The following is a 13,980-nucleotide window of genomic DNA, read 5'->3' on the forward strand; positions in this document are numbered from 1 at the left end:
CATGGATCCACAGAGCTTGGTGTCAGCCCAGGTGCAATTTGACACTTTTCATATCATCAGTCTGCATAAAAGAACAGCTTATGAATAACATGATTTTTTGTACTACACTGAAGAAGAAGGATTGAAGAGACCAGGTATTTTCAGTCACTAAATACAATGAGTCTCCAACTCAGACAGAGCTGTCAGCTGGAATTATACCATTTTTTCTTTAGTGTTAGCATGTCAGAATATGCCACCGGCTCTAATTTCTAAAGCTAGGATTCATTAGTATATCAATTAGTAACCTTGAATAAGGTAACATTTTAACCACAGAAAACCCATCTGTGGTGTAAATGGGTTAAATAAAATCTCTCTTTGCCCACTGTATTCAAGTAGAGCTGGTACTTCCCTTCAGGCACAGTCTCTGCCCAGAATTGTTTTAATCATAGACTGAATTGCAATAAACTGTGCAACAGTCACTTTTGGTCTTTGGTGAAATCACCTTCCTGTTGTGTCTGAAACTGGGATATCAATCAGGTTTCTGACATGCCCTGATCTTTTAAGGATTCTAATTATCATTTCATCTACAGATTCTTGCTGCTCCTGTCACCCCACCCTTTCTCTTCCAACATCCAGCACTCTTTAGTAATTTCCTGGGAAAATGAAGTATTCCTGTCCCTCTGAAATACCTGGTTAACTCAGTGTGCAGCTGCTAGGGTAAGGCATGTGGACAATACCTTGTGCTAAACTGTGGCAAATAGCATGAAGTCCTCTCTCACATGTTCAAATTAAAGAACATTAATATAAAGATTTAATTGTGTATATGTAAGGTTTCATACTATATATTTAAGAAGAAATTACAATTTCAAAATTACATCTTAAAAAGTGGTGACTACAGAAAAAAATTGTGATGTTAGAGTTAGAAAGTATCTCAATATGCATTCCAGCCCACAATAATAGTTTATGAAACTGTAAAGAAATAAATCATAGGTGAAATGAATTTTCCATGCATTTGACATTAGTAGGACTGAAACTGGACTGCTACCATCACTTCTTTCTGATACTCCCTTCTAAAAAAGTTTGAAATGTATGAAGCTAATAAATCACCATCCATGCATATAATTAGAAAGCTGGTAGAAGTCATTCCATCAATACACTCAGGATGGGGTTCAAACACCATGTGGGGTGCCTGAAATTCATATGTCAGTATGTGTCCATCCCCCTAACAACCCTTTATGCTGCAACCATTTTGAGATTCCCCAAATTGCATGTGTCTCACCAAAGGCAGCTGACCCTCACCTAGGTGCCAGGGTCCCTTCATTCTGATGGAGACAGAAAGCCACAATAAAAGCAAATATACAAATGTTTAATTGAGGCAAATTAAAGTGACAAATTATATAGACATTTTTGCTGAACATGATTAACCATTAAGCAAAAATACAGCAAAGCTTGTGTCAGATATTTTATATTTCGGTCACTTTTACCAAACAGAAATTTTGGAATCATTTATATGGCTGCAGTCAAGTGTAGCTTTGGTTTGACAAGGTATTTGTTGGAGAGGTATCATTAAAAAAAAAAAAAAAACAAAAACAAAAAAAAAAAGAGAAGCAAATTATGTGACCAGAGAAAAATATTCTTCTCATATTCTAAATGTGTGTCTTTCTCTATATTAGGGTCCCAGTCCCTCAATTCAGAAATGTATTTAACCCTCACATGGGAGATACATGGAAATTAATCAAGTTTACTTTGCTGTGAGAGAACAATATGATGGCAATATGATGGAAAAGGAAGCCAATTTGAATCTTTGAACTTAGTTTTATTTTTTTCTATCTTTTTACTTTTCTTTGTGTATTTCTCACTTAGATTCCATTATATTAACTTTGATGCTGCTCTTTGTGATCCCTGGATAAGCTTTAGTCACTGGCAAAAGTGCTCAAAACTTTGGTATTTCATCTGCGCTCATCACTGTTTATGATCCTTTCTCCTCCCTTCTTCAAAAAGTCTTGTTTTATTCACAGATGTGGAAAAGGATGGAAAGGAAACCGTTGCCACATAAGTGCTAAGCCTCTTCAGACTCCAAATCTACAAAATGGTAGGTCTGTAAAAAGAAAGTAATATCTTTAAATTCATTCTTTGAGTCTTTCATTTTACTTATTTCTGTCTTTGATTGCTTTGATTTTGCAGATATTTGGATTGGATTGGGTATCGGTTTCTTACTGATTAAAATTACAGCTGCTGCCTTGTATTTTCTTTTGAGGAAGAAAGTGCCAGAAATGTAAGTAAAACTTTTATTTTGCATATAGCAGACACAAATGTGGCACAGAGCAATGGCCAACTGCCCAGGCTCATTGGTTTCAGCTTTTGAATCTCCCCACAGTCTGTCTTCATATGAAAACACTAAGCAGAAAATGTAACTTTGCAACAAAAGCTGACCTTAGTGGACCCAGTCTGGAAACAATGAGCAATGGCTTGCTTGCCTAGAATGTTTTGATTGTGACATTATATGAAAATTCTTAAATTATAAAATTTAGAGCATTTTAGGATATGCCTTCAACTGAAAATTCAATATTTCACAGATATATTTACAAGCCCTTCTTGTCATCCCTCTGATAATCTCTGGTTCTTCTCTCCTTCAATAATCTCTGCTTTTTCTCTCCTCCCTTACTGTTTATTTTACTCTAACCTCTGTATTGCTTCTCTGCCTATCTCTCAACTTATTCTGCTAGATCCTTCTCTGCCAGCAAGTACCTAGCACTGTCCCTTCCTCCATTTCAGCAATTCCTGTTGCACATTTCCGTGTCCATTTTTGTGTTGTTAGATTTTCCTTGCCCTTCATTTACTTCTCCAGAATTCATTTCAAAGCTGTCTCTTTTCCTTCAAACGTGTTCTCTGCTAGAGACTTTCCTCTCTTTGGGGACGTTGTTATCTCCCAAAGTATCTACTAAACTGTGCAGACTCCTGTCCTGACATTATTGCTGCTGACATGTCTCCTATCTCTGCATGCTCCCCTGACAGGTAGAGCTGTCTATGAACACAGAACAAAATGTTGAAGCAGAAACCTTTATTGGTTATGCTTCTGTTAATTGAGTGCATAGCTTCACCTGCTTTCCTTATATCTTCTTCCTCTTCTTTAAGGCAGGAATAACATTTCCTTATCTAATTTCATGGGGCTTTAAGATTTACTTAATTCACATTAGTACAACCTGCCAAAGCATACATATAGAAAAGAACTTCAGAAGTGCAAAATTACTCATACTGGAAGAGCTGCTGCCTTTTTTTTTTTTTTTTTTTTTTTTTGTGATTTCTATAGTTATCCTTGAAAAAAAATAGTTTAATTTCTCAAAAAAGTTTGAATTTTTTTTTAATTTAAAAAATATTGTTGTTTCTTACAATACTTCTGTGCTCTCACTCAACACTCCCTCTACATTTTTCTTTCATAAATGTCTAGTCAAAGGTTACTGCACAGCCATTTTCATCTCTTTTACCCATAAATCTATATTTTAGGAATATTTTTTCTTTTCCTGCAATTACTTATGCTAAAAAAAAAAAAAGTAGTCTTTTTTGTACCCTGTTGCAATGTGATGCTATGGTTCTATTAGGTATGAAACAGGGGTGAATTATGATCTTCTTAGTATGGCTCTAAGAGTATACCACAGCTCTGATATGCAGAGAATCAGAGCTGTGAAAAAGAGGATTAGAAAAGTTTCCAAAACAAAGCTTATCGTTTGATCGTTTTCATTAAAGCTTCCAGCAAGGTGAGTTATGATGATGGAAATTTTTGGGACTACAAATTTTGTCTACTAGAAACTGAGATTGTCAAATCATTTTGGCCACACTGCAAATAAAATTTTTCATTTTCCTTGTTTTTAATCACAGTCAACTTAACATGTAAGTTAAAATGTTTTATAGGCATATTGCTAAGAAATAATCTGGCTAATAAATGGCAATTTGTTTGAAATTGTGAAAACAATGAAATTGGAAACTTTGAATTTGAGAAGATAAGTTCATCCAAGCTCTTCCTCTTCAACTACCTCATGCCCACCACGATTTGGTATACAAAAATCACAACTGGAAACATAGTAGTAAATGAAGGCAAGAAGGCAAGTTATTCCTGAACTGCTTAATCAGTAATCAGAAGTGACTAGTCAAAATGCAGCCAATGTTAACGTACTGAAGTTTGGATCTTTAGGATAAGGCTTTATAATAGGAAGTGACTTGTGTTTGCATAAGTCTGTAAAATGTACAAGGTGACAGCACCACACAGAGGCATGAAATTTTACTCCTGTTTTTTTTTTTTTAAGGGATTTGATGAATGAGAGGATTTTACTGGCTCATAAATGATACTTTCCTATAGTTAATTTTCACGTCTTCTTTTAGACTCCTGAGTAATGTCATTTTCTTAAAGTCATTAGGCACTAGAGTCACTCTAGGGAAGCTTTCACATGCTTGAGGCCATATTTACTATCTTTCGATAAATTCTTTTGTCAGATATTTTTATGTAATTTCTATTAGTGTCCCCTTACTTTACTACATAGACCCATCCATGCAGGCACTAGCAGATGGTTCTCCAGAGGCACATTAGGAGTTGCAGGTGATAGCTCCCATGATATCTTGAAATGTTGTTTAGGTCCATCTAAGTCACAAGGCAAATAATATAGGAATGTGCACAAGAGCTGGAGAAGCTTAAGAGTCCAATAGAACTATTTTTTTTGATCATAAAATGAGGTAGGAGGCAGTTGGGGTAGGCTGGGTATCTCAGGTGATTGACAGCTAGAAATTTGTCACTAACAGCAGTGGGAACCTAAGTCACATTTGTCCCTCTTCTTCTTCCCTGGAAACATTAATAAATACTGCCTTAACCCTTCCTTTCAACCCAGAATGGATGTCCCGCTTCCCCTTTTCTATCTCCTTCTCCTTTTCTGAATTCAGTTTCTGATCTGCAGGCTCTAAACACTCCTATTACTGAGTCGGAGCTACTGGAAGTCATCATGTAAGTTTAATTCCTAATGGACAAAAGCAGCTTTACATGGCTTGGCAGCAGCATACTTCATTACCATGACAGCATTCAGATATATCAGATACTTCCCAGTCCCCAGCTGGGGATATGTGAAACTTTTGTACAGAAACCCCAAATCAGAGAAGCTTGTGAGTTTCTATTATTCATGTTTGCACTACAGAGATGATGTTCCCTAATCCAGAAGGGAAGGCTGCCAGTTGCTCCACTCTATCAGTGACATCTGTCTTCATTGACCAAATAGAAGCAAAGCTTCATTTTAGTTTCCATTTTTTTGCAGCTGCCTTCTAAGGCTTTATTGTATTTTGAAATGTGAAAATGGGAAAACTGAGTGACTTTCTGTCCAGCTATTCTATGCCTTTTTACTATTGCCTCCAAATCAGGTCAATGTCCCTGGATCATCTCAGTTTGTTTCTTTTTTGTTCCTGAACTGTGCCATCCACTGCAAGGCCAATGTAACCACAGCTATTATCAGTCCTGTCAATTTCAATGAACACAGAACATTAAATTTTCCAAAGCATATAACAGTGTATCTTGCCACACAAGCAAAAGAGTGAAAAACTGAGGTGTTATGAGAAAGCATTTTAAAATTATAGAAAATCATGGGAAGAAAGGGCCCACAGAGGCCATTTTTCATCCTGCCACATCACTGACTCAATTGTATCACTCCTGAGTTCACATTTAAAAACCTCTAGCAACATTAATTTGATGGCATCCTCGGGCTATATTGGTACCCTGGGTAGAAAGAAGTTTGCTGTTAAAAAGTTATTTTCCAACTACTGATATGTCTGTTTATCATTTAAGTTCCTTCCTATTCACCATGGACAATAACAGATCATTCCTCCTTGCAGAAAGCTTTTTCTGTTCTTGAAGGCAGTTGTCATGCCTCCTTACAGGCTGCTTTCTTCAGGGTAAACAAGATCAGTGCTTTTGTCTTTCTCCATAGTTAAGGTTTACTTAAAATTATGATTCCCAGTTTCTGTTGCCAGGCTTTCTGCAATTAGACAATACCCTTCTGGAGGTCTCGTGTGAAGGAACGGGTGGTGTATTCCAAGGCAAGCTCTCCCAACAGATCTGAGGGGCTGCCAGAGGTCATTGCTGGCTGTCCCTCTGTTCCTATAGCTCAAAGACATAAACAGAATGACAATATAATGACATTTAGTGAATAGTTTTCAGCTTGTGAACTGGAACAGAGACAGATACAGTTCATGTATAATGGGAGAAAAATGTTCCTTTTTATGGGAAAAAGTAAACCAAAATTTGGAAGCATTAGCCATAAGTGTTGTTTGGGAATTGTTGTACTAGTCCAATGCTGCTATCCAAATCCATTCATTCTTCTGTAGAGTATTGTTGTTCTGAAGGATCACCACAATAGAATGACTGCACAGAAACATGAGGAAACACACTGAAGCACAGCCAGTCTCTGTAGTTTGTAGCCTTCAAGATCACGAAGATGAAAGTTGCAAAGGAGTGATTTAATAAAAGAAAAATTACTTCCCCAAAGTGTATCAAAAAGTACGAAGTACCTTTTCGGTATTTAGGAAACCCATACAGTGTATTAACAGTTGAATCAAACATCCAAGTGACCTGTACGTTATTTTAGATGCAGCTTTTGGAAAGTCTTCTCTCCTTGCATCATGCCTCCTATTTATTTTATGGGATGTGCAAAATATAGCCTACTTCAGCAAACCTAAAAGGATTTTAAACATGCTTTGGAAATTAAGATCTTGAGTTTTAGTTTCTGTTACGAAATGAGCTTTAACACACCTATAAAAAGTCTTTTAAGGGATTGTTTTAATTAGTACCTTAATTGTAATTAAATCTTTGGTTGACTAGGACTTTGTCATTGTTTTTATGAATCAGGCGATAAGCATTCCTCCAGTACTGTCTTTCCTAAAAATCTGTGTTCTGCATTAAAGATTTTTTTTCTTTTAAGGGTATATTGAAAAGTACAAAATTATGAGCTCTTGCATCAAAAAAAAAGTTAAATCTAGATACTTTAATTTTCCATTAACAAGGATGGTGTTACTCAGCAGTCTGTTTATACACTGGTGGGTATTTTGTGGAGCATAAAACTTCTTCCTATCTTTGTGAAATTGTAGTGGAGAAATCTCTGGCAAGGCAGTAGTTTTTGCTACTAAAGAATGCAGATGAGCTTAGCAAAGCTATGCCTAATGTTACCTCAGCCTAAGATGATTAATTCTCTCCATTCCTATTGTGGTATTTCTGGTTATATTAGAAAACTCAGTACTCTCTTAACTATCTTACACACATATTTGAGTATTTTATACTTTTTAAAATCTTTTTTAGCTTTATTTCTGAAGTTACTACCTCATCCACTTGATACATTACAGCACTTGTGTAAACATGTGGCTAAATTTTCTCTTACAAATTCTTTAAAGTCTTTTAAGTAATTTGAAAATATTTTAGACATTTTAAGGCTATCTATTGGTATCCCTTAGAAAGAATTGCTTGCTGCATTCACAAACAGGGGTAATCATATATAAGTTTGCATAAACATGTTCATATGTATGCATCTATGTGTTTATATACTGTGTATGTATGTGTAGCATAAGTTACGTAAGGTAGTGTATTCAAGGTGACTTTTGAATTTTGACAAAAATGTTCATAAGAACAGAAGAGAAATTGAGAAAGTTCATTTTCCATCTATGTTTCTGGTGCATAAATTCAATCAATGCCCATATTTTGGGCCATAAAATTCCCATTATCCCTAAGATCCAGTGACCAATACATATGCTTTTCATTATTCAGATCTAGAGTGGAAGGACACCTGAAATCTGCTGGGCTCAATTTTATTGCTTAAGACATAGACAGGACCAATTTCAGCACTAAGCACAGCAACCAAAAACACGTTGAAGAACTTGGCCAGCACTCTGGTGCCCACAGTTTGGCCCAGTATCCTTCTGTGTTCTCCTCCTTGCAGAGGAAGGTGGAGATCTGTGTTCAGCACCCTCCTGCCCTCAGGACAGACCTCCGTACTCAGCGTGTTCTTGCCTAAATAAGCTGTGCAGATGTCTTGCACAAGCTGGTCAAGTTCAACGGAGTGATGAAAGAGAATCAGACCAATCCCTGTCCTTGCCATTTCCTACTGGCACAGTAAGGGTGGTTCACACTGAGAACTGTGTGACCTGTGCTGCCCTTTGGAAGCGTCTTGACTTACTCTAAGGCGAACTGATTTGCTTAATTCTGTATCATGCTTTTAGGCCAGTTGGTTTGTGATGTCTAAATGAGGCACCAAAATTAAGGCATTCGAGTCTGGCCCTTTGGGCACTAGTTTACAAGCAGAGCCAAACTCCTTAAAATCTTCTCATCTGAGTTTGCTTCTGGCCTTAGATTTTTTGAGCCCTGCTTCAATTTTAGAGTAAAAAATAAATTTTGTACACATTTTCTGGACTTCATTCAGGAGGACTGGGATGCAAATATAAGCATATAAATAATCTGTCATTGCTTCACTAAGCAAACTAAATTAATCAGAATATCATTATTTATTACAGTTAATATTCAATCAAATGAAAAAGTTCTGAGGTTCAAATATTCAGCTCTCCCCATTGTTGTGTCAGGTAATCAAAATAAATTATGAGACTGGCATTAGAAGCAATTGCTTTCTGACAGTCTTGTTGTGAAAAATTTCATGAAGACATGTCTGGTATAGTCTAAAATCCAAACTTAGTTTCTTGCCCTGATTTAATTCATTAGGTAGAATATTTCTGTGCCTTGCTTGTGTCTTCCTCCCAAGCAGCCATTCTGGTTTTAGCTATTTGCAACAGAAATCATCCAAGTGTCTCCTCTGTGGCTCCCACTGGGAACAGCTTCCCTTCCCAACATCTCTGTGGGCTGTGCTCCTGTGACTGCTCTTGGCCCCTCTATCCTGCCTACCCCAGTAACAGAGAGCCTGTCTAGCAGATTCTAGGGAGACAACCTGTAAGTGCAGCTTTGGAACAGACACACTTTTTAATACAACAAAATTTATTTCTCAATCATCAAGATTGATGGGAAGCTTTAGAGAAATTTTTTGTCTTAGAATGCTGTACATGCGGATTTCTATTTTCACAAACTGTGGATGAAACCCAAAACAACTAAATGCATCATTTCAGAAGCAAGGATTAGCTTCTGTTTCATTCTTCAGTAATTTTAACTAATACCTCTGTTGCTTTTTATGTAGTATTGGCACAGCTTTGATGATTCTGGCCCTCTCGCTACAACAAAGACATTGAGGTGCTGGAGAGAGTCCAGAGCAACAAAGCTGGTACAGAGTCTAGAGATTTAGTTGCTCCTATGAGAAGCAACTGAGGGAGCAGGAAGTGTTTTGCCTGAAAAGAGAAAAGGAGGGTCGGGGGAGACCTTCCTGCTCTCTACAACTACCTGAGGTAGGAGGTTGTGGTCAGGTGGGGGTGAGTCCCTTCTCTGAGGAACAAGTGACAGGACAAGAGGACATGGCCTCAAGCTGTGCTAGGGAACTTCAGGCTGGATATCAGGAAGAATTCCTTCACTGAAAGGGTTGTTGAGCATTGGAACAGAGTGCCAAAGGAGGTGGAGTCACCAAACCTGGAGGTGGAAGGGGCTGGACATGGCACTTAGTCCAGCTGACAAGGTGGTGATCAGTCAAACGCTGGACTCAGCGATCTTAGAGTTCTCTTCAACATAAATGAGTCCATGATTCTGTGATTTCAACCAACATGGAATATTAACAACTAGTCATCTGTATGGGAAAAAAATTTAGATCTAGGCAGCATGTTCCATGCCCATCTGCTTTTGCAGAATAAATACAATTAACTGCACAGGTCATAAGTGCTTCCAGAAAGAAATGGGACATGGGAAGACCTCTATCAAGAAAGCATACCTTTAAACCTCCAGATGAGGTAATGGACATGAGATCCATAAATAGCAAAATTGTCCTAATAACCTAATAAATTGTTTAAGGCATTATGCTAATTAAAGAAAAATTTGCACTTCAATACCTCAAATGAATATTCCTGGCTTTCTAGCAAAAAGTATGGGTACCTTGTATAGCTTTAAAACTGATGCTGATGATTTTGACCCAAAATGCAAGTTCTTTCCCAGTTAATTGGAAAACTGGAGTACTTATAATAATTAAATAACTGCAGTGCTCTTGAACTTGGAGCCTAAGACTATGTTATCACTGAACTGTCAGTGTGATAGCAAAACATAGGAAGAATATGATCTCATCGCATGCAAAGAAATTATAGGAATGCAGCTTTTAAGGTAATCTCATGCTTTATTTAATGTATAGCATTATACCTGCATTTTATATATACTAAATAGTTCTATGCACGTCCAGAAGCATAGATAATTTTTAGAATAAACAAATGAAAAAATATTATTTTACCCTAGACATTATTTATCCAGAATAATGGTTTAATTTCATTAATTTCAGTAGAGCTAAGTTGTAAATATATTTAGCCACCTATTTTTTTGGACTCAATTCTCTTTAACTTTAATCTGTTCAGTTCTTTGATGTCCTGTATGATATGATAATTTTTGTTCCTTTTTTTTTTCTTGGTTTGACTTCCCAAGGAAAGTGCAAGAAACTGCTATTTCTTCATTTGCCAATCCATTGTACAAAGACCTTAGTTCATCTGGGAAAGTAAAGGTAAGCTGCCTCTATATGTTCAGAAAAATGTGAGATAGTCCTCAAATAGTTTTCCATTAAAAGAATGCAATCCCTGAGTGAATGTTATTTAATAAAATAATTGAGAATTAAAAATTTACTCAATATTCAGATCAGTTCCAGTGCATTTTCAAAATATAGTAATGGCTGAAATCAGCTCAGTTTTGACAACATCTCAGTGTTTATAATTATCATTACTGTAGGCTGATGATTTGGAGGAAAAAAAGTGGTTTGGATTAATTATTTACCCACATAGAGATAAGAATAAACTCGTTGGGACTCATCTCCTTTTGTATCTGTAAAATAAACAAACAAAAATAAAATTAAAAAAAAAAAAAACCAAGAAAAACCATCAACAAAGCAAACACACAACAAAAGAAACACGTCAACAATAATAAAAATACAAAATGCATGATTTGGCAATCAAGTTGCCTTTGCACACTCACTTAACTTGAATAAAAAAGTTTTTAGTCCTCCCCAGTACCTTAAATGTACATCACAATTCCCATCACTGTAAACTTCACCTTGACACTAAACAAGCAATTGGCCACACATTTCCCTAGTACCATTTGCTGATCAAAATTAAGAGACTGATATAATAACAAAGAATTTTTTGAATAAAATATGTATATAAAAGTGAACATACTGCAGCAAAAGAATTGAAGGCAAGATTTAATTATCAAATTAGAATGATAGTTAAAATTAATATCTTCAATTTAACAAGAAATAAATTATTTCTTTAAAATGAAGTTATCTCTGATATTTTGTTTATAATTAAAAATAATATAGACAAAGAACCTTGGAGTAAAAAGAAAAAAAAGCAAAGAAAATATTTTAAATATTCTTCCTGCCCTCATTTTGATTCTACCCTTATTAGCATTGAAAGAGCTAGCATGATTTGAAATAGAAAATAAAAATTCCTTGTCCTTTGCACAGTCAATAATATAAGATTCAACGGTAGCTTTGAATAAGATTAACTCTGACATGCCATTTACTTTCTGTAAAAAGGTCCTTATACCTGATTTTAGAGACATAAGATCAAATGAATTCACTTATAGGTTGGAGTTTGTGAGAGCTCCAAGTTGGAAATATTCCCATCACAATCATGTCCAATTCATCAGGACATTATTATTTTAGTTAAAATAGATTCCTGACAGGTTTCATTTAATAGCAAGTTGAAAAACAGAAGCACAGAGTCAGGAGAGACATTTTCATGGAAGACAGCCCCAGGCATTGTGATTGAAGTCCAGCCATGTACCAGAACTTCCTCTATTTTCTCTAAGACTGGGAAAATACATGTTTACACTAATTCTTCATTTTAAAAGAAAACAGGCCTTATGAGTTTTCTCCAAGTCTGATGAGACTAAATCTGAATGGTGTATCATCAATCAAAAGAGATGACAAAATGTGAGCAAAAGCTCTTGTCTCCAGCTGAATACTCACAAGTTTGCCCTTGTGGGAGTCTCTGAGCTTCATAAAGAACAGTTCTCCTGAACCTTCCTGAACACTAAAATCATGTGGGCTTAGCATAGCTCTACTCTGGCTCATAATACTGCCTCATAAATTTGGTTCCATAGAGTGTGTTACCCAGGCACCACATGGCAGAGTATATTATTTTCAGCTCACTAAAAATATTCTGAAGCAGTTTTTTTCTTTTTATAGTCTCCTAGGTATGCCATCTCATCTGCTGTTCAAATCAGTGTTTCTCCATGGCATGAGGTATGTAATAATATATTTCTAGGATATGTGCTGGACTAGTAATGGAAATTCATTTGCAGAGGAAAGGGAAAAATCTCACTTAAAGTCAATGGTGTACTGCTACTTATATTGTTAGCACCTCTGGAAATCTGAGAAAGATGACCAGGGCTGAATTGGTTGGCAAAGACCTCATAATAACAATTCTAGTAGTGTTCATATCTACTTGTTACAATTCTAGCTCTTCATATCTACTTGTTACACCAAAAGCTAATTCAATAAGTTTCAGTCTGGGCAGATTCTGAAAAAAATGTTTAGAATTACTGAAATCCTTACCTGAGGGGTTCATGTTATCTATTTCCTCATACAATTTTCAATCAAGGAAATTATAAACATATCCTTGAATAAAAGGAAATTACAATGTCATGTACCAAAATTAGTGATCCACTGCAATTATACTACTGTACGTAGATTGCCTAAAATAATACTAAATGTACACTGGAGCAAGGGCTCTGGAGACAAGGGGGAAAAAGGTGGAAACAGATGCAGAAGTAGGTTAAATTACTTGATCAAATGCATGTGGTAGGTAATTGTTTTGGTGGAGCTATGCTAACTTTATTCAGCTGAAAGTCTGGTCTAAAAATGTTCCAAGATTGTATAGTTTTCTTTCAAATGCTACTTCCATAATGAATCTATAGTCATTTATATGTGCATTTTTAAAAAATAATTGAATCACTTGGATTTTAAATTTCATTCTATCTTTTTTCTTTTAGTATCCATTTAATGAAAATGGGAATGCTACTTCTTTTCCAAATCCTCTCTATGGTGTAGCAACAGAAGATATGGAGAAATTATGTAGCTCTTTGAAAACTTAAACACAATGAAGGATCATTGTGATGAAGAACAGTTATCATAACTCTTTGACTAAAGATTTGTTATAAGATCTGGAAGTGTGTCATGGTACTGTAGTATTTGCAGTATGAATGAATAACTCATCACAGAATAACTCTTATTAAAACAATTACTTTTATTAAGTAAATTTATATTAAAAATGGAATCCATACATAAGTAAACCATAATTATACATAGTCTTCTGTCATTTCTGTTGGTGTAGAAAGAGATTGATAATTATAACTATTAATTCATTTTACATTCATGCAGTTCAAATTCCAGTATGTTAATAAAATGTGTGAACCAATCCAGATTCTTTATGCTTGGGAATAATAATTTTATGTCCATTATTTGAGAAATTATTACTTAAATATTTCTGTAATTTTGCATTAGAAAGGGATTTTAACTGATTCTTTTAGTGCTCCAAGATGCAGAAGCAAAAGAAAAGCCTCTATAAAATTGGAAACATATCAAACTAAATCAAAATTGGTCATGAATCATAGATTTGAATATTGGCTCAGTGACACACCAGTATATACACTTATTTTTTAAAAATATTTTCATTATTTACCTTGATAGTTATATCTGACCAAATTTCTCTCTGGTCAACTCTATAGTTCTGTAGTTCTGACCACAGTGCTCCTGATAAATTTAGCTTAGTGGTTGACAGAGGGTGGAAACTGGCATGTTCAGGAAACCATATTTCTGCTGAATAGGTTGGCCTCCCACACAGCTAAAACTTATGTCAGCC

The 13,980-nt window shown here is 35.7% G+C and overlaps 1 protein-coding gene across 1 annotated transcript in view; it reads left to right on the top strand.

The window, feature by feature from the left end:
- The window catches only part of MALRD1 (MAM and LDL receptor class A domain containing 1), a 236,253-nt gene extending 222,720 nt beyond the window's left edge, over positions 1-13,533 (top strand). The window contains exons 36-40 of the mRNA XM_031503816.2: positions 1,998-2,071; positions 2,164-2,254; positions 10,550-10,625; positions 12,306-12,362; positions 13,112-13,533. Coding sequence (XP_031359676.2) covers positions 1,998-2,071; positions 2,164-2,254; positions 10,550-10,625; positions 12,306-12,362; positions 13,112-13,213 — 400 coding nt within the window. The 3' untranslated portion in view covers positions 13,214-13,533. The remainder of the gene's footprint in view (positions 1-1,997; positions 2,072-2,163; positions 2,255-10,549; positions 10,626-12,305; positions 12,363-13,111) is intronic.
- Positions 13,534-13,980: the final 447 nt, after the last annotated feature.

Source organism: Lonchura striata, chromosome 1, assembly GCF_046129695.1.
Source record: "Lonchura striata isolate bLonStr1 chromosome 1, bLonStr1.mat, whole genome shotgun sequence".
Taxonomy (NCBI): Eukaryota; Metazoa; Chordata; class Aves; order Passeriformes; family Estrildidae; genus Lonchura; species Lonchura striata.